Source organism: Malaclemys terrapin, chromosome 20 (genome assembly GCF_027887155.1).
Source record: "Malaclemys terrapin pileata isolate rMalTer1 chromosome 20, rMalTer1.hap1, whole genome shotgun sequence".
NCBI classification, from domain to species: Eukaryota; Metazoa; Chordata; order Testudines; family Emydidae; genus Malaclemys; species Malaclemys terrapin.
In genome coordinates this window covers 2,223,008-2,250,723 of record NC_071524.1, presented here as the reverse complement: position 1 = coordinate 2,250,723, position 27,716 = coordinate 2,223,008, and the positions used below count along the sequence as shown (strand labels likewise).

General features: G+C 51.6%; 1 protein-coding gene across 1 annotated transcript; it reads right to left on the bottom strand.

The window, feature by feature from the left end:
* Positions 1-1,223: 1,223 nt before the first annotated feature.
* LOC128826549 (uncharacterized) lies at positions 1,224-11,982 on the bottom strand. The gene is made up of 4 exons (XM_054009890.1): positions 10,962-11,982; positions 9,960-10,271; positions 3,004-3,069; positions 1,224-1,777 (listed from the first exon to the last, which is right to left on the bottom strand). The coding sequence occupies exons 1-4, from the start codon at positions 11,077-11,079 to the stop codon at positions 1,407-1,409; spliced, it is 867 nt and encodes a 288-aa protein (XP_053865865.1). The 5' UTR covers positions 11,080-11,982; the 3' UTR covers positions 1,224-1,406.
* Between the last annotated feature and the right edge of the window lie 15,734 nt (positions 11,983-27,716).

Sequence of the window (27,716 nt, the reverse complement as noted above, 5' to 3'; positions counted from 1 at the left end):
AACTTGAATGAATGATTGTGTGAATGAATCTATCTATCTATGTGTGTGTGTATATAAGGAATAAGTAGTGATAGGAATAAGTAGTCAAACAACGTTGTTTACTTTTATCTTTTGCTTTATCATTATATTTACAATAAATGTGGCATCTTTGCCTTATCCCTCTTAATAAGATCCTGCTGGTTTTTATTCTATCGGTATAACAAATTCTTCAGTCTCCTGCCTGTGTTTGGTGCTCAGAATACATTCCTGGTCAGCCTCCGGAGGTGGGACCCGCCTGCGCCCAGCTTTGTAGCAGCTCACCCATTGGCCGTCTCCTGTGCTCGTTGCCCGACTGCTCGGTAGTTTGCCCCTTTGGTTTTATCCACGTACTGGTTTATTTACCACCCCCTGCTGGGGAGAATCAGACCAGTTTCCCACACACACACACACCTCACCCCTGGCTGGGTGCAATTAGGAGTGAGTCCAGAGCTGGGAAACAAGGCCAGGCGCCGCTGAATGGTAGTCGTGAGTGGATGCACCGCTGTGGATAATAACGCCCGTCTCCGTAAGGTGAGCGCTGTTAAAACCAGCATGGCAGCAGTCCGGGCCCCGAAGCGCTTGCAATCTGAAGTAGATACAAGGCACATCACAACAGACCGGCCTTTCGATGCTGAAAGGCAAACGTTATAAACGGGAGCAAGGACAAGGCAACATGCCTGACGCTTCTGGATACAAACGTGGCTTGTTACTGCTTTCAGTAGGTGACATGGACCAAAAGAATATGTAGTCAGTGGAAGCGTTACGGGATTTGGAACTCTTGTGACTTTATTACAAGTCTCTTGCTATTTGGTCCTTTACTAAAATCCCCACCTCCTGGAGTCATGTTATTTCGTGAGAGTCATAGAGATGTCAGGCAGGAAGGGGCCTTGTGAGTTCATAAGAATAAGAAAGAACTGCCATACTGGACACCAATGGTCCATCTAGCCCAGTAGCCTTCCGACAGTGGCCAATGCCAGGTGTTTCAAAGGGAATGAACAGAACGGGGCAATTATCCAGTGATCCAATCCCTATTGTGCAGTGCAGGTTTAGGGGCACCCAGAGCATGGGGTTGCGTCCCTGACCATCCTGGCTAATAGCCATTGATGGACCTGTCCTACAGGAACTTACCTAATTCTCTTTTGAACCCTGTTATAGTTTTGGCTTTCACAACGTCCTCTGGCAAGGAGTTCCACAGGTTGACTGTGTATTGGGTGAAGAAATACTTCCTTTTATTTGTTTTAAAACTGCTGCCTATTCATTTCATTTGGTGACCCCTAGTTCTTGTGTTATGAGAAGGAATAAACAACACTTCCTTATTTACTTTCTCCAACCCAGTCATGATTTTATAGACCTCCATTGTATCCCCCGTTAGTCATCTCTTTTCCAAGCTAAAAAGTCCCAGTCTTGACTGCCACTGCACATTGAGTGGATGTTGAGGGACAGGGTTCATCCCTCCCCACTCTCCAGTCCCCCACGTTTAGCATTTCAGTGCTGCCGAGAAGTTTCCCATTCAGCAGAGCTGACCGGTCCCCACCGCTGGCATCCTTCAGCTGCGTCAGCTCTGCCGGCTCCTGCATGGGGCCTGAGTCGCTGGCCTGCTGGGACGGGCCGGCTCTGGCAGGGAAATCATGACGGCTGCCGAACGAGCGCACGTAGCGAGCAATATTCTTTATCTGCCATATCAACAGCGCTGCCACCATCACTGACCCTACCACCGGCACCACCACCACGGCAATACGGCTGGACCAAGATCCGGGCTCTGCAACCAACGACAGGAATTGCGGCATTAGCGGGAGAATTGGTCAAACCCAGCCGAAAACTTCCAGCCTCTCCACCGTGCTCAGTGTTCCACCCCGGCACGCGCAAAAGGGATTTTCTGATTCAAGACACTCCACAGTCCCCGGCTAATCGTGGGTTTGCCAATTTTCCTGGGGCTCTACCGTAACACACCATGACTGGGGTGCTAGGCACCATATACTTTAGGTTAAGGTTCACTTGATAGCTGGTTTATAAGGTGTTCATACATGGTGAATATACGGTCTCAGCATGCTAAAGACACATGTAACGAGTGTGCTTGTCTACACAGGGCCTCTCAGGAAATCTAATCTGACTTTTAAAGTGAATTAGTTAAACAGCATTAAACCCCTGAGTGGATGCTCTCCTTCAAGATTAAAGCAGCCTGAATTCAATTTAGCTTAATTTACTTCCAAAGTGAATCAAATTCCGGCCACTTCAATTCTAAATAAGAGTGTCCACACAGGGGGGGGGTCAATGCGGTTTAGCGAATCCACTTTAAATTCAGGGCAAGTCTATACTACAAAATTAACTCGACCTAAGTTACGCTGATGTACAGCCAGGGCAGTAATTAAATCGCTTTTGCATGTCCACACTGCGCTCCATGTGTCAGCGGCATGCGTCCTCACCATGCCAGTGTGGGGCATTGTGAGACAGCGTCTGAAAGGCAGCAACAGGCGATGTCATTAGCGCCCCGGCATCGATCTAACTGCATCCACCCAAGCACTACGCCTCGCGCGGAGCTGGAGTTATTCCGTCGGTTCAGCGGGCGAGTTCCACGGGTGGGAGTTGCCTTTCAGTGTAGACACTGACAGAGTTAGGGTGACGTAAGCTGCCTTAGGTCCACCTAACGCTGTAGTGTAGACCAGAGCCTGCACTTCGACGTGATTCAGATTAATTTTCCTGAGTGGCCCTGTGTAGACAAACCCTGCAGCCACCATTCAACCCTTTCTTAAATTACTTCTCCATGGAACCTCAATATAAAGTGTCACCCAAGAAATCAATTCGTAGTTGGGCATGGACGTGGGGTTGAGAGCCAAGCGGTCAGTACCTGGAGCTTCTGCCCCACCCACTCTGCTCCATCGGCCAGTTAGGAGCCGAGCAGGACAATCTGCCGAGGACCCGGGCAGCAGCCAGAATTAGTTGAAGATCCCAGCAGTTGGGCAGCCCGTTTCCAGCCCCGTTACTCACCCACAGCTGCCGTCCCGCTGCTGACCAGGGCCACCTGGGAGACCGGAGCTGAGGTTGGCGCAGGCTCTGGAATGAGACAACGCAGAGGCAGTTGCAGTGAGCGGATGCAGAGTCCCAGGAGGTCAGAGGAGAGGGGTCCCATCCCCTCCAACTCCTTAAAATCTGCCCCTTGCCCCAATGCCACTGCGCAGAGTCAGAGCAGGGTGGGGCCGAGAGGGAGCATCTGGCCCAGCCCCCGGTGCTGAGCCCAGACCAGTAACCCTAGATCCGCCCTGGCAGGGGGTTTGTCTGACCTGTTCTTAAAAACCTCCAGTGACAGGGATTCCCCAACCTCCCTTGGAAGCCAGTTCCAGAGCTTCACCAGCCCTAGGGTGAAAAACCTTTTCCTCCTGCAGAACCGAAACCTCCCTTGCTGCAGTTTATCATAGAAGATCAGGGTTGGAAGAGACCTCAGGAGGTTCTAGTCCAACCCCCTGCTCAAAGCAGGACCAACCCCAACTAAATCATCCCAGCCAGGGCTTGTCAAGCTGGGCCTTAAAAACCTCTAAGGAAGGAGATTCCACCACCTCCCTAGGTAACGCATTCCAGTGCTTCACCACCCTCCTAGGGAAACAGTGTTTCCTAATATCCAACCTAGACCTCCTCCACTGCAACTTGAGACCATTGCTCCTTGTTCTGTCATCTGCCACCACTGAGAACAGCCGAGCTCCATCCTCTTTGGAACCCCCCTTCAGGTAGCTGAAGGCTGCTATCAAATCCCCCCTCACTCTTCTCTTCTGCAGACTAAATAACCCCAGTTCCCTCAGCCTCTCCTCGTAAGTCATGTGCCCCAGCCCCCTAATCATTTTTGTTGCCCTCCGCTGGACTCTCTCCAATTTGTCCACATCCCTTCTATAGTGGGGTCCCAAAACTGGACGCAATACTCCAGATGTGGCCTCACCAGTGCTGAATAGAGGGGAATAATCACTTCCCTCAATCTGCTGGCAATGCTCCTACTAATGCAGCCCAATATGCCGTTGGCCTTCTTGGCAACAAGAGCACACTGCTGACTCAAATCCAGCTTCTCGTCCACTGTAATCCCCAGGTCCTTTTCTGCAGAACTGCCGCTTAGCCAGTCGGTCCCCAGCCTGTAGTGGTGCATGGGATTCTTCCATCCTAAGTGCAGGACTCTGCACTTATCCTTGTTGAACCTTATCAGATTTCTTTTGGCCCAATCCTCCAATTTGTCTAGGTCCCTCTGGACCCTATACCTACCCTCCAGCGTATCTACCTCTCCTCCCAGCTTAGTGTCATCTGCAAACTTGCTGAGGGTGCAATTCATCCCATCCTCCAGATCATTAATGAAGATGTTGAACAAAACCGGCCCCAGGACCCAGGGCCGTCCATAGGCAGACGCAACATATGCAGCTGTGTAGGGCACCTGAAAATTTGGGGCACCCCTGGATCTAAGTATCCACTTCCGGGCTTTCCTATCCCTGTTCTGACCCTTCCTGCAGGCTCCCACAGCTGGCTGCTGCAGCCTGGTGAGTCTTCCTCGGGAGGGGATCTAGTAGTTAAAAGTGAAAAAGCCTCCAGCCTGCCAGACCCGTTAGCACAGCATTGAAACGGTTCAAGAGCCATTCAAGGGGCAATGAAGCCATTTAACAGGCATTTGCCAAACCCCAGATATCTACTGTCAGTTTCTGAACAAACACAGTTGTGCATCACCCTAATATTTACTCAGAACATGTCAGTCTACAGGACCTTAGTTTAAAATTTGCTTTAAAATATTTCATTAGTGAGTTGGTGAAGATTATAAAATCACATCTCTAAAAAATCCTTGCATAGATTGTTAGATGCACAATCCTCTTTAGCCTTAAATGCTTGGCTCTTCAGACATATGGTTTTTTAAGTCAATTCTTCAAAAGACCACCCTTATCTAAAATACATATTTTAATTTTAATTACTATAGTAAAAAAAACCCTGCTTCCAAAGTCTTCCTGTCCTTTCTGTTCATACCTTTCTCCCTTCACCGCCCTGTTGAAGAGAGCCCTTAAAGGGACAACACCCCTTTCCTTCCAGATAGCTGGACAAAGAGTTTCCCTTTCTTTACTTTGGACTATCTGATGAACTAGTTTTAAGCAAAATCAGTACCTTAGTAAGATATACAATCCTTTGTTAGGCCTAAAATCTTTGGAAACATATTTTTTAAAGTTGGTGAAATTTCATAAACATGTCTATTGTTCTGGAGATCACACAGAGTAAATGAGTGTTCCCTTCTCCTAAATGCAACGAACATTGTTATGAACACGGTAAACCTCTGTGACTGATTCATTTAAAATAATGCCTGTTTCAGTGAGTTAAAGATGTAGTCATCTGGAATGATTACTTTATGAAGGCTTAAGAGTACATTTAAAATAGTAAATCAGACTAGAAATACTGATTAAGAAAATGTAAAACAGAGAAGAGCTGCATCATGTATTCCATTATATTGAATGTTGTATTCAGCAAGACAGCTGACCCACCCTTACTGCAAAGTTTTTGCAAATAAATGTCTGACAAACTTCGGGGCATATCAAAAAGCCTGTGACTGACACTTTTTATTCCCAAGTTTAGTGCTTTTAATTAGGTACCTTCTGCATGTCCATTCTGCGTGAGGGAGAGGGTACAGGGGTCTCTGCGGGGATCTGTGACTCTCTGCCACTGTGAGGCGGGCCGGGCGTCTTGTTATCCTTTGCTGTCTCGTCCCTGCCCCCGGCCAGGCTGCAAGCTCAGGCTGCCATCAGGCATAGGGGCACCGGTTTAATAATACTGCGTAGGGCCCCATAAATCCTAAGGACGGCCTTGTCAGGACCGACCCTTGGGGCACTCCGCTTGATACCGGCTGCCAACTAGACATGGAGCCATTGATCACTACCCGTTGAGCCCGACGATCTAGCCAGCTTTCTATCCACCTTACAGTCCATTCATCCAGCCCATACTTCTTTAACTTGCTGGCAAGAATACTGTGGGAGACCGTATCAAAAGCTTTGCTAAAATCAAGGTATAACACATCCACTGCTTAAGCCCATTACTGCTTGTCCTAGCTTGAGTGGGACTGAGAACAATTGAGCCCCGTCCTCTTTATAACAGCCCTGAACATATCTGCAGACTGTTCTCAGGTCCCACCTCAGTCTGCTTTACTCAAGACTAAACATGCCCAGTGTTTTTAACCTTCCCTCCTAGGTCAGGTTCTCTAAACCTTTCATCATTTTTGTTGCTCTTCTCTGGATTCTCTCCAATTTATCCACAACTTTCCTAAAGTGTCACGCCCAGAACTGGACTCAGTCCTCCAGCTCAGACCTGACCAGTTCCCAGGAGAGCAGGACAATGACCTCCCGTGTCTTACATACAACACTCCTGGTAATACAGCCCAGAATAATATCAAACTTTTTAGCAACTGCATCACACCAGGGGCTGCTATTCAATTTGTGGCCTGCCCTAACCCCCAGCTCCTTTGCAGCTGTGCATGCCCCAGGCTGGTTATTCCCCAGTTCAGAGCTAGGCATTGGATTTTCCCTTCCTAAGCAGGGCCGGCTCCAGGCACCAGCAAAACAAGCTGGTGCTTGGGGCGGCACATTTTTAGGGGTGGCATTCTGGCGCGGGCCATGCCGCCCCTAAAAATGTGCCTCGGCCACCCTAACTCACCTCTGCTGCTGCCGCTCGCGTGCCGCTGCTCGCCCTCCCTCCCAGGTTTGAAAGCCTGGGAGGGAGGGGGAGATCCCGAGCGGCCACGGCGCGCGAATCAGCTGTTTCGCGCGCCGCAGCCGCTCGGGGTCTCCCCCTCCCTCCCAGGCTTTCAAACCTGGGAGGGCGGGGGAGCAGCGGCGCACGAAGCGACCACTTGAGATCTCCCCCTCCCTCCCAGGTTTGAGAGCCTGGGAGGGAGGGGGAGACCCTGAGTGGCCGCGGCGCATGCGCTGCTTCTCCCTCTCCCTCCTTCCCTCCTAGGCTTGAGAGCCTGGGGGGAGGAGGCAGGGCTGGGGATTTGGGGAAGGGGCGGAGTTGAGGTGGGGCCGGGGGTGGGGTAAGAAAAAAACGGGGGGGGGGGAGGGCAGCCAAAATTGTTTTCACTTGGGGTGGCAAAAATCCTAGAGCCGGCCCTGTTCCTAAGTAACGCACTTTGCACTTGTCTCTCAGCCCAGTTCTCCAATTTGTCCAGGTAGCTTGAATTCTCCCCCCTCTCTCTGTGGAAAGTGGAGCCTTCCTCTGTCCCGCAGCTGGAACTCCCCACGCAGCCCCGGCCGGGACCCCGCGGTGACGTTATCTGATTAAAATATGATCATGTCGATCATTGTTGCAACCACTGTTATATATTTGCAACAAATCTTGCACAAAGGTTGCCAAGTGAGGCGTCTATGGAAAGGTTATGATTTGCTGAATATGATTATGCCATCTGTTTGTATTTGACATTATGAGCATTGGCTCTGTACCTGGATTTCAAATGTTTGCTCCCGGGGTAACGCCCACAAGGTAGTGAGCCAGCACATCTGGGAGGCGGCTATTCAAATTGTAAAAAGAACAGGAGTACTTGTGGCACCTTAGAGACTAACAAATTTATTAGAGCATAAACTTTCATGGACTACAGCCCACTTCTTCGGATGCATCCGAAGAAGTGGGCTGTAGTCCACAAAAGCTTATGCTCTAATAAATCTGTTAGTCTCTAAGGTGCCACAAGTACTCCTGTTCTTTTTACGGATACAGACTAACACGGCTGCTACTCTGAAACCTGTCATTATTCAAATTGTGTAGCCCATCGAAAGAACATTTAACTCACAATGGAAGACGCCCACCTACCCTGCAGGGACTTTCCTGTGAATGTGCTGTCTGAGATATAGCTAATGGCTTCTACTGGGACTAAACAGAATCATGCATGGACATGTGACTTGCCCATGTGACTTCAAAAACTCCATCTTGTCAGCTGTGATTTTCCACTAGCTGTGCTGAGGGCTTTGTTTGAAACAAGGAGTTTCCTGACACATTGTAGAAGCTAAAAGGCCCTGGAAACATCTAATGGGAACATTCTAACCAATGGACTAAGGAACTTCCAATGATTTTGAAGCACCCAGAGACTTGATTTAAGCCAGCAGTCTATTCCATCACTGCTACAAGCCTGAACCAAGAACTATGCAATTGTTGTATGTGATTCCTTTAACCGATTTTAACGCTCACCTTTTTACTTTCTTTTTATAAATAAACCTTTAGATTTTAGATACTAAAGGATTGGCATCAGCGTGATTTTGGGGTAAGATCTGAGTTGTATATTGACCTGGGTGTGTGGCTGCGCCTTTGGGATCAGAAGAATCTTTTAGGTGTCACCAAACTCCTTGTTGTTTTTGTGGATACAGACTAACACGGCTACCTCCTGATACTTTTACTTAATAAAATTGGTTTTAAAGAACCACTCATCTCTAAGTTGAGTGTTTTTGGTGGTGATACAAGGACTGGAACGACTAAGGAAACTGCTGTTCTGACTTCGTGTTAGCCAGTAGGGTGAAACAGAAATTTGCTTTTGTTGCTGGTTTGGTGTATCTCATGGGAGAATAACCTCCAGTTTTGGGGTGTGGCTGCCCAAAAGGATTAAAATTCAAAACGATCTGGACAAACGGGAGAAATGGTCTGAAGTCAATAGGATGAAATTCAATAAGGACAAATGCAAAGTGCTCCACTTGGGAAGGACCAATCAGTTGCACACATGGGAAATGACGGCCTAGGATGGAGTACTGCGGAAAGGGATCTGGGGGTCCTAGTGGGTCACAAGCTAAATATGAGTCAACAGTGTAACGCTGTTGCAAAAAAAGCAAACATGATTCTGGGATGTATTAGCAGGAGTGTTGTAAGCAAGACGCGAGAAGTAATTCTTCCGCTGTACTCCGCGCTGTCAGGGGCGTTTCTCGGGGCTGTAATACAGGCACGGGAGGGCAGGAACCCAAAGACATCAGCCAAGGGGCACCACTGGCTGCAGACTGGGATCCCGCTATGCACAACAACGCTCCATGGTACACCTCAAAGGGGTGGAGGAAACTAGGCTCAGGTGGTTCACGTGTTCACAGAGAACAAACATGTCAGTCTCTCTCTACCAGAGCGGCAGCACAGCCTGTGAGAAGGAGCAGTGGCCTGGGCCTCAGGGGGCCTGGGTTTGATTCACTGACGTGCTGTGTAACCTTTGGTAAGTCACTTCCCTGCCCCATGCCTCAGTTTCCCCCCTCAGACATTTTGTCTATTTCTTAGGGGCAGGGACTGATTCTTTCTGTGTCTGGGCAGCACCCGGCCCGACGGGGCCCCGATTTCAGTGACTGTCTGGGCCACGCCCAGTAAAACATAGACAAATGAAAGAAATGGCTGAACTGTCCCCAGGACCTGCCAGGAACTTGTAACCGAGAGAGCAAACCTGGTTGAGGGGTTTGAAAGTCCGACCCCTACCAGAGCCTGAGGTCGGAGCTGGAGCTGATCTCTGTTTAGCTGTCAACGGGCGTGTTGGGCGGTTTCTTATTTTCCATGTTTTCTCTGTGCTGCTCGGACTAAATGTGCTTTGCAGTGGTTGGTTGGTGCCTGGTGTCCATTGTCGTAGCCCCGGAGAAAAGGAAAGCACAGGTGCTTAGGATGACCAGATAGCAAGTGTGCAAAATCGGGACAGGGAGTGGGGGGTAATAGGCACCTATATAAGACAAAGGCAAAGCCCTGAATATCGGGACTGTCCCTATAAAATCAGGACATCTGGTCACCCTACGGGTGCTGGACCACGCTCAGATGTGCTGGGAAACTCACAGTGATGTTCAAACCCAAACCCAAACCCCCAGGCTGGAGGGAGACAGACGCAGGCCTCCACCTGTGAGAGGGGGCGGCTGGGAAGCTGGAAACCTGACATCCGGGCCCTCCAGAGGCCAAGGGGAAATCCACAGTGAGGTTACCCTGAAATTGTGACCCACGGCGCTTACCTGTTACATTCAGACGGATGAAAACCAGACACTTGCTTTTGTTCATCTCAGATTCGATCTTATACACCCCTGCAATGGCTTTGCTGGCGTTCGTCACGGTGAGCCATCTGTTGGACATGGAGATGCGCCCGGCGAAGGAGCTGTTGAGTGGGTTTGATTTCCCTGGACGGATGACGGCTATCAGTACCCATGTCCCAGCCAAGGCATCGTACCAGGAGAGCTGGGCAAAGCGCTCCGTGAGGTTAAGGGGCTGTTGCGCATCGCCACCCTCGGGCACAGACAGAGGGATGTCCTGTTGACATTGGCTGGGGCCTGTGAGAAGAAATCAACATTTCAGGCCGGCTTTGGTGAAGCCTGGAAGAAGTCAGACCCAGATCTGGCGGGGGAGGGAGGGATACGTTACGGGGAGCGCTTCAGCTATAAGGCGTAGACCCTGCAAATGCTGAAGCGGGCGTAGCATCACCCTCAGCTCGCTGCTCGAGGGAGCGTCTACATGGCAATACAAGCCCTGCCACGCCGAATCGCTACACAGCAACCGGACACCCCCGGGTGCCCCATGCCAGCCGACTCCAGCTCGTGGGGCTCGGGCTGCGGGCTGTAAAATGGCTGGGTAGATTTGCACTCCCACAAATGGGGAGCCCCCAACGTTTACACGTCTGTCTTTAGCGCCCCCCCCCCCCCGCAAGCCCGAGTCAGCTGAGCCGGCCTCGGTGCTGCGGGGGAGGGGAGGGGGGCTTGGTAGTGTAGACACCCCTGAGTGTGTGCGGAATCAGAGTCAAAATCACTAAACCGCACCAAGATCCCGGGCAGGGTCTGTGCAGTGCCCGGCACAATGAGGGCCTGGGTCTCCACACACACACATCCCACATGCGCTGTGTTCCACACACCCCTCTTCCCTCTCCAAATGGCCTCCCGGCGCATCCCCTCCCCCCCCCATTTCCCTTCTGGCCTCTCACTTTCGGGGAACCCAGCCCGGCACAGAGCTCCCCGGGCGGCACTTACGGGTGTCCGGTACCGCTTGCCCAGCGCGCCGGAGTAAGACGACGACTTTAAAGGCGATGCTTGCGAAGGCAAAGGGATGGGTTTGGTTTTTACACCTCGTGGCACTGTATCCCGCCATGATGCACTTCTGAGTCTCGCGCCCACATGGTCATCTGGGCACCCCCTAAGCAGGCCCGCCCCTTGACCCTGCCTCCTCCTGCGCAAAGCGTATCAATCCGGACGCTGGACATTCCGCAAAATTCCTGCAGGGCCCCCCAGTGAAAAAAAAAAGCCTTCCAAACAATCCAGACGGCACCACGAGTGGGATGGCGAGAAATCGATCCGTTACACGTGTCCGCATTTGTACGTCCTATGCCAAGGAACGCCCTCCGACACGTTTAAAAGAGGGCAATCTTCGTCGCGGTGTTATTTTGAAGAAATAGTTTTTATCCCCCATTCCTCCAGCGCTCTGTGTCAGTCACTGTGCGCCTCTCTGCCTCACGCAGGCGCCAGGCCGGCAAAGCACGTTAGCGGGTGCTTTGTTTTAAGCATCTCAGTCGTCCCCTGGGAGCAGGGACCCCATGAAACACAAGAGGTCTCGTTTCTCTGTGATTCTGCAGGGGAGACTGAATATGGCCACTGCAGTTTTAGACCCACCCTGCGAGAGTTATGGCGTCTCAGCGCCTCAGCGTGTCTAACAGCGACTGTCCGAGAGATCACTTGTTTTCTCCTAGGCGCCTAGCAGGAAAGCCACAAACTGTCGTTCCTACGCAGGCTGTATATCATTCTTCTGGGGCTCGGTGTTTTAAACCCGCCTGTGCCCTTTGAGTGCCTTGTTATGCATTTGAAACCTATTTCAGCCCAAAGAAGGGTGACACTCTCCCCCCACTAAGTCCTCCAGTGTCAAACAGCAAGCGTGGGCGTCTTACCTCCTGAAAAGCAAGTTTCCTCCACATCTTTCCTTCCCCAGGGCTGCTGGCGATTCCCCCTGGTAGAGAGGCCCACGGATAGAGCAAAAATTGAGCAGGCAGGAAAAGCAGACCGGAGGTGGCCACTTCCTTGTGACAATGTCAGAGCAAAAGCGAGTAGGCGTTGCTTTTCCCACGCCACCCCTTCGGCCCCACACGGCCAAGTTTCACTTCTCAGTTTTACGGAAGCAACAGCTGCAGCCTTGGGCCTGGCGTTTGTCACCTGTGCAAAAAAAAATAATTAAAAGCCCCTCCCCCGAGGATTCGCGTCTCAGGAGGTTCCCCTGCCAAAATCGCCAGGTTGGCTTAGAAATCGGGAGCTGAACGGGAAACGCCAGGGGCTCTGTCTTCGCCTTCGGGACTTTGAACCGTGTGGCCTGTTCCCTGGCCCGAGGGCCAGGAGCTTCAATATTTTGTTTTCGATGGAACTTCCTTGAACCCGGGCGCTGTGGTCAAGAGGCAAGGAGCGGAGCAGGCCTGGGGTGTTAGGCTGTGAACGGGAGCTTGGGGCAATGGGAGGGAGTCAGCGGGGCCCAGGGGCAATGGGGGGGGGGTCCGGGGAGGCAGCAGGGGCCAGGGGAAATGGGGGGGCAGGGAGACAGCGGGGGTCAGGAGGAAAGGGGGGACCGGGGAGGCAGCAGGGGCCAGGGGGGATAGGAGGGCCGGGGAGGCAGCGGGGGCCAGGGTTGGGGGCAGTGGGGGGCCGGGGCAGCAGCAGGGACCAGGGGCAATATGGGTATGGGGGAGCTGGGGAATCAGCGGAGTTGGGGATTGGGTGGATGTGAAACTTAACAAGCAGCACACAGCTGTCACCAAGCCATGTCTCTCTCTCGCACACACACACACACATCCCCACCGGGTGGGGCGGCCAAAAACCTGGGTTATCGGCTCATTCCCCAGCCACGCGCGTCTGCAGCCGCGGCCCAGCCTTGGGGAGGGGGAGCCGTTATTCCTAGAAAGCAGCTAGGGGGTGGGAACTGGAGCTGTCTCCTCTCTCCTCCCATCGGACTGAGGCCAGCGAGTTGGAGCCAAAATGATCAGACAAGAGGGGGTGACGGGGAGGGAATTGGCCCAGGCTAGCGCTGCGGGCGGCGGCACCAGGCGGCTCCGCTCCACGTCGGGCAGTGCAAGTTCTTGGTCTGAGCGCGGGAGCCGTGAACTCACTGCAGGCAGGTGGCGTTGGCTGCCCTAGTCTCGCTCCCTGGAACCAGTTGCTGGCGTCCGAGCAGAGAGTTCTGGGCGCTGTGTGTGACCACCCCTGTTCCAGGCCTGGGGCCAATAATAAAATAGCTTATGCTAGAAAACCAGCTGGAGTCCATGGCTTCTGGTGCTCCGGCAATGGGAAATTGATATGCCAGGCCTCACATTGCTCCCATTTGGCTTAGCGGCAAACTCCCCACCCCATTCCCCCATGCTCAGCCCCACGGAAAAGGCAGCTGTGCCCCGCCTGACCCAGCCCCTTGCTGGCTAGTATGTGCCAGCACCTTGCAGCGCTCGGCTGCTCCAACAGGGACACATACACAGAGCAGGGGGCAGCAGGATTTACACACACACACACACACACACACACACACACACACAGCAGGGCCCAGCCCCTCCAGCAAGGGGCACCAAGGACACACACACACACACACACACACACACACACACACACACTGCACCCCATATTCTTCACAGTTATATTATTATGATAGGATTATGGCATAATTATGATGCATTTTATACAAGACAGGTCATGCGAGGCGTCACTGGAAAGGTTATGGTTTACTGAATATGTTTGTATCTGGAGTTAGGAATATTGAATCCTGTACTTCAAATGGGCTTACTCTGGGTGACACCCACAAGCAGCCTTTCAGGTACAACAATGAAGCCAGACAGTGCTGATGGCCCATCAGCAAAGACAATGGACCCTGAAAGAACTTAACCTTCCTGTGGACCTTCCAGACAGCCTGTAAGTTAGGGCTGCTGTGACGTTACGAGTGTAATATAATATTTCGTTGGAAGGTGACAGGGCCAGAAAGAGTTCATTAACTCACAGACTGACCTGACCCATGGGTGAACCTTAAGGACTGGTTAGGAAGATAGGTAAATGAATAGAAATTGAAATGCAAGTCTGCATTGTTAGAGGTAGAAGGGGAGATGTTTGCTCGGGTCTAGTGATGTAAGCAAACAAGTCTTGTCTATTGCTATAGCTTTGATTCAAAGATCAAAAAAGGAATATTAACATTTATGACGATACTTGAGTGAAATAGTATTATTGTCTCTATGTCTCTTTGAAGGTTGTGGTAACCGGTATCTGAACTGTTTAATGGATAAATTACCCTGTGCTAATCGCCAGGATGTTTGGAAGGAGAATTAAGCCTATTGTTTTCTCAGGCCGAAAGGCTGCTGGAGATGTATAAGAACCCTGGGACACGATCCTTCTTCATCTCAGATCTGCTTTGGGTTTCAAGAGGGGGAAACCTTAAGCCACAAGGATTGAGATCCCCAGTCACTGACTGGAGCCACCCTGAATATGGACATTGGACTATAACCTCTGGACTATTTCTAAAAGGACTTTTGGCAACTACAGTCTCACTTCTGCTGTGCATCTGAACCTAAAGAATTGAATTAAAGTCTGTATGTATATATTGATCTTTTAACCAATACTCTCTCTCTTTTCTTTTTTAATAAATCTTAGCTTAGTTAATAAGAATTGACTATAGTGTGTATTTTGGGTAAGATCTAAGTTATAATTGGACCTGGGTGTGTGGCTGATCCTTTGAGATTGGAAGAACCTTTTCTTTTATATGATGAGATAAGATTTTCAGTAATCATCATCACATCCGACAGGTGTGTCTGGACGGAGGCCTGAGGCTGGGCACTTTAAGGGAACTGCGTTGTTTGGACTTCTAAGTAACCAGTGAGGTAATATAGAAGCTGTTTTGTGCTGGCTTCGTAAATCTAAGTATTGGAATAACCACCAGGTTTTGGGGTTTGTCTGCGCCGTTTTGTTTGTAGTTCACCCTAATTGAGTGACCTCAGCTGGCTCCCACGGGCAGCACCGTCACAGCTGCTATGTCTCATGCAAGGTATGCAAGGTCATGTGACCAGGCCACATGTCTCTGGACTCCATCTTGGGATGTCAGTGTTTTTCCACAGACTGGGCTGGGAACCAAGTTTTCAAACAAAGGGTTCCTGCCTTATGCCAAAGCTGTATAAGGCAGGGAGTGACATCATCTCGGCGTCTTCACCAATGACTCCCCACACAAGAGGACTCCTGAAAACACCCCTGATTTGGGGGACCCCAGTGCTAAAGGGATTTTTAGCCTGTGTGTGAAAACCCTGGGGATTCCAAGCTGCAAAAGCCAGCGTAGCTTGTGCCTTAAGAATCTGCAGCCTGCTTGTGCCATCCGTCAGGGTGAGAGATTGTGCATTCAAATCCTATCCTTCTAGCATAGGCGGCAAGTTATATGGGCCCATGGTGCCCCTGCTCCACCAATATTCAAGAACGTGGGCCCAGCTCCACCAATGTTTGGGTTTATATTTAATCAAAGCTGTCCCATACATAGAACGGACCAGGGCAACCGCCCCACACTTTGGGGGGGGGGCTCGCACTTCACGGGGAGGTGGGGTCCAGGGCGACCTGGGGGGTTAGTGGGTGTAACGAATTGGGGGATTTTCTTAGTTTTTCCTTGTTTTTTTCAATGGTTTGCATGCAGAGGGGGTGGGACTGAGTTTCCCTGGGTGTTACTGGTTTAACGAGGTGAGGGGAGAGGGAGTTTGTTGTGAGAACTTGGGACCCTGGCCAATGGTCTGGAGAATGGATACCCCAGCGACGGGTGACCTGGTGACCGGGAGGCCCAGCTCGGGAGTCACAGCTGGTTCTGGCCAGCAGGAGGAAAATGGGCTGCAAAGAGAGGACGCCGGTGACCTGACCAGCCGGTTCCAGCCAGAGGGGACCAGAGGACAGAAGAGAGGAGATGAGGCCCAGGCGACCCTGTTTACCTGGATAGAAGACAATGGACAGAGGTGGGACGTGGGACCGGTGATATCAGCTACCCAGCTGGGAAGCAGGGGGGGCTCGGGACTGGAGAGACAGAGCAGGCAGAGCCCACCTGGATGCAGGGGAGACTGGGATGTGCTGGGCTGAGGGAGGCCAGGCCTGAGGGCCCAGAGAGTTTCCTGTGCTGTGTTCAAACGCTCAATAAACCCTCCTGTTTTACGCTGGCTGAGAGTCACTCCGGTCTAGAGAACAGGGTTGCATTATTCCCTCTGGGAGTGCAGGCCCTGAGGGTCCAGAGTAAGTGGACTTCCTGAGGGGGCCCATGTGCTAAGGCTCAGAGAGGTGCGGCTCCAGGAGGCGGAGGGGCTTAACCCCCGAGAGAGAGTGGACCCCCGAGAAGGAGGTCACACTGTCACACTGAACGGGGTTCCCCCCAGGGACCGCATGGGGCCAAGAGTGGGCACGATCTATGAGTCAGTGACAATGTGGTAGGAGAGGATGGTTGGTGGCTGCACCCTGTAGATGGTTGGCTGCGAGCGCAGGCGCTTTGCAGTGAGTGGCTGCCAATGATAAAATGAGGGAACTGAAAGGAACCAGCCTGGAGATGGCCTATAACCAGCTCCATAAGAGCAACCTGGCAAGTCTGTGCAGGGAGAGGGGGCTGAGCGTGGGGAGGCTCACTAAGGAGCGGCTGATTGCTCAGCCTGTAGAGAATGACCCGTCTGAGGAACAAGCTGCAGACCCCAGGGGGGCTCCCAGGGTGCCCGGAGAGCTGGCAAGTAGCCGTGGAGGCAGTCTGTGTAGCGACTGGGAGTGGGTCAGTCCTGACTCCCCAGTCAGTACAGGGAAACCCCAGTCAGGTTCCTCCCTAGAGGAGCTGCGGAGACTGGAGCTGGAGCTGAAAGGAAAGGAGCTGGAGCTGGAGGAGTGGAGGCTGGTGGACAGAGAGAGAGAACGAGCAGACCGTGCAGAACAGCGGAAGCACGAGTTGGAGTTGGACGAGAGGCGGGCCAAGAGGGCCTGCCGAGGGGTAAGTGGGGAAGGGCCCTGAGACGCCAGTGGTGTGGGGAATCTAGACACCAAACTGCAGCCCCAGTTCAAGGAGGGGGAGATATTGATGCCTACCTCACAGCCTTTGAGAAGTTGTGATCTGAACCAGATTGACCCCGCAGACAGGCTCCGCTGTCTGACCCCCTGCTGGGTCCCAAAGCCATAGAGGTATTCAGCCAAATGGATGGTGTTGAGACGGGGGACTATGACCTGTTCAAACAGGCTTTGCTGCTGAAGTTTGAACTGACCCTCAAGGTGTACAGGAAATGATTCCGGGGTGTACGCAAGACCTCAGGTGTCACTTACAAGGAAGTCACCTGCCTGCTGGGGGAATATCTCCGCAAGTGGGGGAAGGGCGCAGAGGCCACTATCGCAGAGGACGTGTATAACCTGGTGGGGTTGGAGCAGCTATATGATATCTGCCCTCCAGACCTTAAGATGTGGCTAGTGGACCAGAAGACCAAAGATCTGCGCAGGGCAGGTGCACTGGCGGATGAATTTGTGGACAGCAGATCGGGGGCAGGAGGGAGACCCACATTGGGGACTCAGAAGGGGAGTCACCCAGAGACCTCTCAAAAGTGGGACTCCAGGAAGCCCAACTCAAGGGTGCCCGTGAATGCCGGGGCGGGCTGACCCCCTTCGTGGGACTTGAGGAACCTGAAATGTAATTACTGTGGCCAAAAAGGACACAAGGTGGTGCAATGCCTGAAGATGAAGGAAATGGCGGCCAAGCAGAACCCACGGGCTGTCAACTGGGTGGAAGCTCACTGAGAGGGGGCATCGCCAGTCAGGGATCCGCAGTCGAGAGGGCTGGGCCAGGGGGAGGGGACCGCCAGGCCAGGCCAGCAGGGGAAGGGGGGGCTCCAGGTCCAGAGCGCCCGTACTCAATCCACGAGGTGAGTGTGGGACAGGCCCCGGGGGACAATCGCCACATCATCCCCATTGAGATGGGGGGAAGACGCATCCAGGGGTTCTGGGACACAGGCGCAGAGGTGACACTGGCGTGGTCTGAGGTGGTGGACCCAGACCAGCTAGTGCCGCATGCCTACATGACTCTGAGGGGAGTGTTCGGGCCCCCCGTCAAGGTGCCTGTAGTGAGGATACACCTGAATTGGGGTCTAAGGAGGGACCCAAAGAGGTCGGGGTGCACAATCACCTGCCTACCGAGGTGCTAATGGCTAATGACTTGGAGAACTGGCAGGATGGCACTCAGAGAGACCTATTCCTTACCTGGAGCCAGAGCCAGCGAGGGACACGGGACCTCCCAAAGGGGGGGAATTGAAGCGCCCAGGGTAGAACTCGACAGGGTTGGGCCGGAGCCTCCATCCCAAGGTGGGGAAACTGAGGCACCGCTGACCAGGGCTGTAGCCTCAAACCCAGCAGCTGAATTCCAGATGGAGCTGCAGGACGATCCCTTCTTGGAGAAGCTGAGGGCCCTGGCTAGCCACAGTGGTTCAGGGTCCCAGGGGGAGGACCACCAGGAGAGATTCCTGTACCGGGAATGGGCTGATTGGAGGCAAACTGAACCTTGGAAAGCCAGGAGGAAGTTGGTGGTTCCCCAGAGGTAACGCTGCAGACTGTTGTACTTGGCCCACGATATCCCCCTTTCGGGGCATCAGGGCATCTGGCGGACCAGGCAGAGGCTGCTGCAGAACTTTTACTGGCCCGGGGCCTTTGACGCTGTCCGACAGTATTGCAGGTCCTGGGACTCCTGCCAGAGGGTGGGAAAGGCCCGGGATAAGTGTAAAGCCCCGCTGAGACCTTTGCCCATCATAGAGGAGCCTTTCCAGAAGGTGGCCATGGACATAGTAAGGCCCCTCAACAGGGTGACCCGGTCAGGGAAGAAATACATCCTGGTGGTGGTAGATTTCACTATGCACTACCCTGAGGCGGTGGCCTTGTCCTCTGTCAAGGCAGACACCGTGGCAGATGCGCTGCTGACCATTTTCACCAGAGTGGGGTTCCTCAAGGAGGTCCTTACAGACCAGGGGTCTAACTTCATGTCAACCCTGCTCCAGTGCTTGTGGGAGAAGTGTGGGGTCCGACACACCTGGGCCTCGGCATATCACCCTCAGTCCAATGGGCTGGTGGAGTGGTTCAAAGAGGATGCTGAAAACCTTTATGGACCAGCACCCGCAGGATTGGGACAAGTATTTACCCCACCTGCTGTTCGCATACAGGGAAGTGCCCCAGGAATCCACAGGGTTTTTCCCTTTCGAGTTGCTGTACGGGAGGAGAGTGAGGGGGCCCCTGAACTTGATGAGGGCCGAGTAGGAGGGAAAGGCCTCTCCCGATGGGGAATCAGTGGTGGAGTATGTACTGACTTTCTGGGAAAAGCTCGTGGAGCTCATGGGCTCGGCCAGGGGAAACCTAGCCAGGGCACAGAGGAAGCAGAAGGTATGGTACGACCGCTCAGCGCATGCCCGCACCTATGCTACCGGGGACCAGGTGATGCTTCTCATCCCCGTGAGGAAGAACAAGCTGTCTGGGATGGCCCCTTCAAGGTCATCAGACAGGTAAACGAGGTGAACTATGTAGTGGAACTGTCCAACCGGGCTCACAGCCACCGGGTGTATCATGTCAATATGATGAAGCTGTACTGGGACAGGGAGAAGTTGGTGCTGGCTGTGTGTGGGCAGTGGGAGGAGAAAGGAGAGGACCCCCTGGTGGGACTCCTCCCTGAGGCTGGGGCTAACCCCTTGCTGGAATCAATTCCCCTCTCAGACCAGCTAACCCCTGCCCAGCAGGCAGAGATCGGAGCCGTGCTGCATTCATACCGGCAGCTGTTCTCCAGCCGGCCTGGGCTCACTAACCTGGCTGTCCACCGGGTGGAGACGGGAACCAACCCTCCCATCAGGTGTTCCCCATTCAGGGTCACTGGGAAAACAGCCCAGGACCTGGAGAGAGAGGTCAGGGACATGCTGGCTTTAGGGGTGATCCAGCCATCCTCCAGCCCCTGGGCCTCACCTGTAGCGCTGATCTCGAAGGATGGGTCGATCCGGTTCTGTGTGGACTATCAGAAGCTCATTGTGTCCGATGCCTACCCCATGCCTAGGACCGATGAGATCCTAGACAAGTTGTGGGGCGCCCGGTACCTCACTACCATGGATCTTACCAAAGGTTGCTGGTAGGTGCCTTTGGACTCATATATGTAGTCAGTAGAAGTGTTACAGGATTTGGAACTCTTGTGACTTTATCACAAGTCTCTTGCAATTTGGTGCTTTACTAAAATCTCCACCTCCCAGAGTCATGTTATTACATGAGAGTCAGAGATTTCAGGCAGGAAAGGGCCTTGTGAGTTCATAAGAATATAAGAAAGAACGGCCACCCTGGACACCAATAGTCCATGTAGCCCAGTACCCTATCTTCTGACAGCAGCCAATGCCAGGTGCTTCAAAGGGAATAAACAGAACAGGGCAAACATCCAGTGATCCAACCCCTATTGTCCAGTCCTGGGTCCTGGTGGTCAGAGGTTTAAGGGCACCCAGAGCATGGGGTTGCGTCCCTGACCATCCTGGCTAATAGGAACTTACCTAATTCTATTTTGAATCCTGTTATAGTTTTAGCTTTCACAACATCCTCTGGCAAGGAGTTCCACAGGTTGGCTGTGCATTGTGTGAAGAAATACTTCCTTTTATTTATCAGAGGGGTAGCCGTGTTAGTCTGGATCTGTAAAAAGCAACAGAGTCCTGTGGCACCTTTAAGACTAACAGATGGATTGGAGCATAAGCTTTCGTGGGTGAATGCCCACTGCATCCGACGAAGTGGGTATTCACCCACAAAAGCTTATGCTCCAATACATCTGTTAGTCTAAAAGGTGCCACAGGACTCTGTTCCTTTTATTTGTTTTTAACCTGCCGCCTGTTAATTTCATTTGGTGACTCCTAGTTCTTGTGTTATGAGAAGGAGTAAACAACTTATCTACTTTCTCCACATTAGCCATGATTTTATAGGCCTCTATCATATCCCCCCTTAGTCATCTCTTTTCCAAGCTGAAGAGTCCAAGTCTTATTTGTGACAGGTTGGGTCACAGAAACCGCCTTGGGACTGCCCCCTGATGCACTGAGACTAACTCTGAGCCCATTTTCCCTGGCAGCTTGGGACTTCAGTACCTTGCCTTGTTGAGCCAGACACGCCTGCCTGCTGCAAACACAGACCCAGGTCTGAACCATGTCCCCCAAAAGCTGCAGGCTTAACTGAAAACAGCTTAAGAAGTGCTCCTGTCTCCAGCACCCACATACCCAGTTCCCAAAGGGGTCCAAACCCCAAATAAATCCTTTTTACTTTGTATAAAGCTTATACAGGGTAAACTCACTCTTCACTCTCTATAACACTGATAGAGAGATATGCACACAGCTGTTTGCACCCCCAGGTATTAATACTTGCTCTGGGTTAATTAATAAGTAAAAAGTGATTTTATTAAATATAAAAAGAAGTATTTAAGTGGTTTCAAGTAATAACAGACAGAACAAAGTAAGTTACCAAGCAAAATAAAACACACGAGTCTAAGCTTAATACAATAGGAAACTAAATGCAGGTAAATCTCACCCTCAGAGATGTTCCAATAAGTTTCTTTCACAGACTAGACTCCTTCCTAGTCTGGGTCCAGTAATCCCTCACACCCCCCATAGTTACTGTCCTTTGTTCCTGTTTCTTTCAGGCATCTCTTTGGGGTGGAGAGGTTATCTTTTGAGTCAGCTGAAGACCAAATGGAGGGGTTTTTAGGGCCTTTAATATTCTCTCGCTTGTGGGAGGAAAACCCTTTGTTCTCCTGTGCAAGATCATAGCCACACGATATAGCCACCTGAGTAATTCACCTGTCTATGAATGACTGAGCTTTTTGAAGGCCGACGCCAATGTTTACATGCTAGTTTGAACATTTCCAGGAAAGCTCAGATGTGGATTGGTGTCTCCCAAAGTCCATTGTCAGTTAAGTGTTTCTTGATTGGGCACTTACTGAGTGTCAAAGTTAGATTCAGGACTTACAATTTGTTAGACCACTCTGTTTATTAGCACAGCACTCTGCTAATACACTCAGATAATGTGAGCACCGTGCAAGACCCACACTACTTTATTTTATACAGATAAAAAGGGTGCGAACTTAACAAGAGGACAAAGAAAGCAGAACTGACAACGTTTACCTGAGGCTAGACATATATATTCGATTTCCTTACTAACTTTTACAGATCTCCAGTTAATGTTCCACCATTAGCTTAAGTGGATTCATTGTTTATGCCTTAATGTTTCTTTTCCTGACACCTGTATTTCAACATTCCTTATTTCTGCTTAAAGGTACATACAGCATTTCTTTAATCCATTCTATTTTTACAATATAATTCATTCTACTTTCACAATCCCTCCTTTTGGTCAAGCTACACAAATGACCAACAATTACTGGATTCCACACCCGTTCTTTATCTCTTTGTTCATCAGCGATATTCAAAATCATGATATTAGCACTCTGTTTTGGGGCAGTTACCTGGGTGGCATACCTTACACAATTCTGAATACAACAGGAGATTAACTGAAAACATACAAAAATCATTAGGATACCAAACAGGATAGTCAGGGCTCCCTAAAACAACCAGTTTCCTATGCCAGAGAAATTGAACAGGTTACTTAGCCACTTCCGTATAGAACTCGGCTCTTCATGGGGAAGATAGGCGATTTGTTCTAAGTGACTAGCGCGATCTATTACCTCATTGGCGTTGTCAGGTATGAACACACAACATTCTTTTCCAATGAGAGTAGAGGTCCCTCCTTTGGCCGCCAGCACTATGTCCAATGTCTGATGGTTTTGGAGGGCTGTCGGATCGCCCCTGTTTCTTTGGCCAGGGCTCTGGTTTCATTTGCCATTATTTCAACTACTGCTTGTAACCCCAGGAGCCTTTTTGCATGGTGTATTACTCCACCAAGTGGGATAAGGGAACCACCAATGGCCTCTTCCCAGGTTAAGGGGCTTATATTATTTACATACCATTGGGCATCTGGTAAATCCCTTCTTCTTCGCCTGAAATTATGGAGGCGTTCTCGTGGGAAGGACCCTAGCACTAAGAATTGTGGGAAGAGGCGGGCGGGATAACAGATACCTGACCAGTTAGCTGGTAACACAGTATAAGCTTTGGTCCCACAAACCCAATGATGGCCTATTAAGGCTGGGAAGGGTCGGTTGCACCCATTTGTCACATAGGTGCCTACCAAGGAGGAGTAATATCCTCTGAAGGGCACAGGGTAATTCTCCTTACAAGGAGTGGTGTTATTTGCATGGCATTGAAAGATTGTATTGTTCTCACTAAGGTTACTGTAGGGGGAACGTGAGATTGATTTTTCTGTTTGATCCCAGGTCGAGAAAAAAATTTATATCCCCATACCCGGCCCGCCACTCTTTAGTTTTGTTTGAATAATCCCATACACCATTGGCCACAATATGCTGAAGGCAACGGCTTTTCCCCAGATCCAGCCCTGTCCCATTACACACCCAACACCAATGATCTTTTCCCTCCACCACTTATCCATTTAGATACATTTATTCCCACCGCTTCCCAAGTGTCATTGCTGTTCCATGTTTTGTTAAACGGATGAGGTCCTCCAGTGAGGTCTGGGGAATTGAGTGGGTTTGCCAGGACAGGAACACCAGCTTGAGAGTGGGCTGGGTCTGTAGCCACATCCCAGCAATTAGAACTATTAAGGGTCTGAGCTATCCACACTTGCTGCTGGATAAAAGAACTGTCATTGTGGACTCCCCAGACCTTAAGATACCAGCAGCCGAGGAACAGGCACCACCAGAGGCGCATGTTGGAGGCAAGGCCCTTCCGGTTCTGACAACCTCAACTGAGGGAACCGCAGTCACGGTTTTACATCTACCAGGCAGCAGGCACTAGGCTCACTACTGCTTCTTTTTGGGCCTTGCTTTAGGTCCTCGTCTGCTTCTGGGAACCCTTACGAGAGCGTAGATTGTAAGGCATTGCAGGCTGTTCCTCTACGTCTTCTTCTGGAGTCAAAATTGACTCTGTGTGGTTCTGAGGTGATGATTGGTTCGCCGGGGAGGGTGTCTTCTTCCACTGCAAAGCATGTATCCACGCTGCGATGCCAGATAGTTTAACAGCCATCTGGGTAGTAAGCAGTACCTGATGAGGACCCTTCCACCGGGGCTCCAAGGTGTGTTTTCGATGATGGTGCCGTACATAGACCCAATCACCTGGCTCGAGGTCATGGCACGCGTCAGAGGTGGGTTCCATTGGCCAGGCGGCTCGAACCTGTGAATGGAAGTGACTTACAGCTTGCATTAATCCCTTGCGATATTGAAGGAGCGTACTGCGAGTCAAGTTCAAGTCTGGGACTGGAGTAATGGTAGCCATAGCTCGCATGGGGCGTCCCATAACAATTTCAAAGGGACTCAATTTATGCCTTTGGGATGGAGTGGATCGCATTTCCATAAGGGCTAGTGGTAATGCTGCTGGCCAGCTTAACCCTGTGGAGTCACAAATCTTAGCAAGCTTATTCTTAAGTACACCATTTCGCCTTTCCACAGCACCTGCGCTCTGTGGCTGGTAGGGACAGTGCAGCAGGTGTGTGATAAGTAATACACAATCCAGGTGTTGAACAAATTGTCCGGTAAAATGTGTACCCCGGTCACTGGTCAGAATGGCAGGAATTCCCTTGGCAGGCATAATATGATTTAACAAACATTTGGCAACAGACAGTGAGTCAGCCTCGCGACAAGGAAAGGCTTCGATCCAACCAGAAAATAAACATACCATAACCAAAATAGATTCCTATCGTTGACACTTTGTACAAATGCCTAAATCATGTTGCCAATGCAAGAATGGTGCTTGGGGCAGGCCCCAGAACCCCTGAGCCACTTTTACAGGTTTACCAATATTGTGGCTTTGGCAAGTGGTACCGGTGGCACAGTGGCGGGCTGCAAAAGTGCTGAAATGGGGGGCCCACCATCCTGCCTTAGTTGTAGCAGAGACCATCCCCTTCTTTCCGACATGCGAAACATCGTGTAGCAGGGCGGCCAGAGACGGGTAAAGTGAAAAGGGGGCCACAAAGGCGCCATTAGGCAAACGCCAAAGGGAATCAGGATGTAGAGAGCAACCCAGGAGTCTTTTTCGGCTTCTGGGGCAGAGTCTTGGAGCAGGGTGAGGTCAGTGAGGGACGGCGGTGGTATAGAAACAGAAAGGGAACCTAGAAATGCATCTGGGGACGGTTCTATGGCAGCAGCATGTTTAGCAGAGGCGTCAACAAATGCGTTACCCTTAGCAACATCAGTATCTGCCATCGAGTGGCCAGGGCACTTAACAATAGCTAGGGCAGATGGAAGTAACACTGCATACAGGAGAGCAGCGATGTAGGGGCCATTTTTGATAGGGGTACCGGCGGAGGTAAGGAAACCCCGAGCTTGCCAGAGGGTGCCAAAGTCATGTACAACCCCAAAAGCAGAGCGGGAGTCAATGTAAATGGTGGCGGAGCGTCCCTCCGCCAAAAGCAGGCAGTGGCGAGGGCAACTAATTCGGCAACTTGCGCTGTGGTTACAGAAGGTAAAGGCGCAGCTTCTAGAGTTTCAGAGAGTGACACTACAGCGTCTCCTGCAAGGTTGTCTCAAAAACAGGAACCATCAGTAAACAAAACAAGGTCAGGAGTTAGGGAGAGGGACATCAGAAAGGTCAGAGCGCGGGACGGTGACAGCAGAGACAGTTGCAAGGCAGTCCTGGGGATCACCGCCATCAGACAAAGGAAGGAGAGTGGCAGGGTTTAACTGAGAGCAACGCTTTATGGTGATATACAAAGCCGACAGCAGTAAAAGTAAGGCGGGCGGAGGAGAGGTGGCCTGTGTTACGTTGTAGCAGGAGAGTTTCCACAGAGTGAGACCATGAGGGTAAGAGGAGAGCGGAGGACAAGGGATTCGGACATTTCGACTAGGCGCGCTGCGGCAGCCACAGTGCACAGGCAGGGGGGTAAGCCTTGGGCAACAGGGTCCAAAGTGGCAGAGAAATAAGCCACTGGGCGGTTTTTGTCTCCGTGCATCTGAGTGAGGACTCCCAGTGCACACCCAGATTGTTCATGGCAGAAAAGGGTAAAAGGCTTAGAATAGTCAGGCAGCCCTAAAGCAGGGGCAGAATCCAAACCCTGTTTGAGGGAAACAAAGGCAGAGTTGGCCTCAGGGGGCCACAGCCTGGGGTCAGGCACAGAGACTTGAGTGAGTTCCTGGAGAGGTTTTTGCAAGGGAGGCATACTGGGGAATCCATTGCCTGCAAAATCCAGCCATGCCCAAAAACCTTTGGACCTGGCGTGGGGAGCGGGGTCGGGGAAAACTGAGGATAGCTTGGACGCGGGCGGGAGAAAGTGTACAGGAACCCTGGGAGAGGAGAAAGCCAAGGTATGTGACAGAGGCTTGACAGAGCTGTAGCTTAGAGCGAGAAGCCTTGTGACCCTTCTTTGCTAGGGCAGTAAGGAGCACTAAAGAATCAGTTTCTGAGGCAGACAACGAACAGGAACAGAGGAGTAGATCATCTACATATTGGACTAGTGTGGACCTGGACAGAAAAACAAGGTCAGCAAGGTCTCGGGCTAATGCTTGGGAAAAGTAAGATGGGCTTTCAGTATACCCCTGAGGGAGCGTGGTCCACGTGTACTGCCGCCCCTTGTAAGAAAAGGCAAAAGGATACTGGGAGTCAGGATGAACCGGGACAGAAAAGAAAGCAGAACACAAATCGACAACAGTAAAATGAGTTGCACCTGGTGGGAGAGAAGCCAGAATCGTTGCTGGGTTAGGGACAACAGGAAAGGCGGGTATGACAATGCGGTTAATGGCTTGAAGATCTGAGCAAACCGCCACGATTTACCATCAGCTTTTCGAACTGGGAGGATAGGGGTGTTACAGGGGCTGGAGCAGGGGACAATAATGCCTTGTTCCCACAGGGCGCAATGCCAGCCTCTGCTTCGGGGTTTAAAGGGTATTGAGACAGGCGAGGCAGGGGTTTAGAGGAGTCAACAGTAATGCAGACGGGGTCAGTATTTAAGCAGCCCGCTTCAGATGGGTGGGTTGGCGACAGAGAGGATGGGACCTACGAAATTAGGTGTTCAAGGGACAGGAGCAATGGTGTGACGAACTGGGCCTGTTCTCACTGTGGTCTGTGAATGCTGACAGGGGAGTGTGGCTGGGATAGTCTGCATTGGAGGATGGTAGACTGCCCGAGGGCGCATACCTGAGTGTGTAACATGAGAACCCAGGAAGGGGTTGAAGGCGAGGTGACTCCTTAGCCCGGGAAACTGAACAAAGGCGGTGGGAGGGGTCGCTGAAGGGAGGGTGTTGGAAGCAGGCTGGAGAGATGGCTGGGAGGCAGAGATGGCTCTGACCTCCCAAGGGGGGCTGGGCTGGGATGCCCTGGGACCCCAAGATGGACCTAACTGAGGGGGTCCCTGTTGTCTGTGCCTGCAAGACCTGTCTTGGACTGTATTCCTGTCATCCAAATAAACCTTCTGCTTTACTGGCTGGCTGAGAGTCGCAGTGAATCGCAGGAAGCCGGGGGTGCAGGGCCCTGAGTCCCCCAATACTCCGTGACAACTGGTGGCAGCGGCGGGATCTACTGCACCCCGTGGACGGCGCTTCCTGCAGTAAGTGACTGGGGAGCAGTAAAACGAAGGGGGATTGACGGGGACCAGGCGTGCTGAAGAGTGAGAGAGAGACGGTTATTACCCCTGGGAGTGTGTGACCAGCGAGAAGGACTTTTGCAGTAACAGGGTCCCCCGGAGGGATCGCAGCGAGTG

Coding starts and splice junctions, on each gene's coding strand:
- LOC128826549 (XM_054009890.1), bottom strand. CDS start 11,079: ATGGCGGGATACAGTGCCACGAGGTGTAAAAACCAAACCCATCCCTTT. Junction 10,272..10,961: donor GCAAGCGGTACCGGACACCC/GTAAGTGCCGCC, acceptor TTCTTCTCACAG/GCCCCAGCCAATGTCAACAG. Junction 3,070..9,959: donor CATCCGTCTGAATGTAACAG/GTAAGCGCCGTG, acceptor GTCTCATTCCAG/AGCCTGCGCCAACCTCAGCT.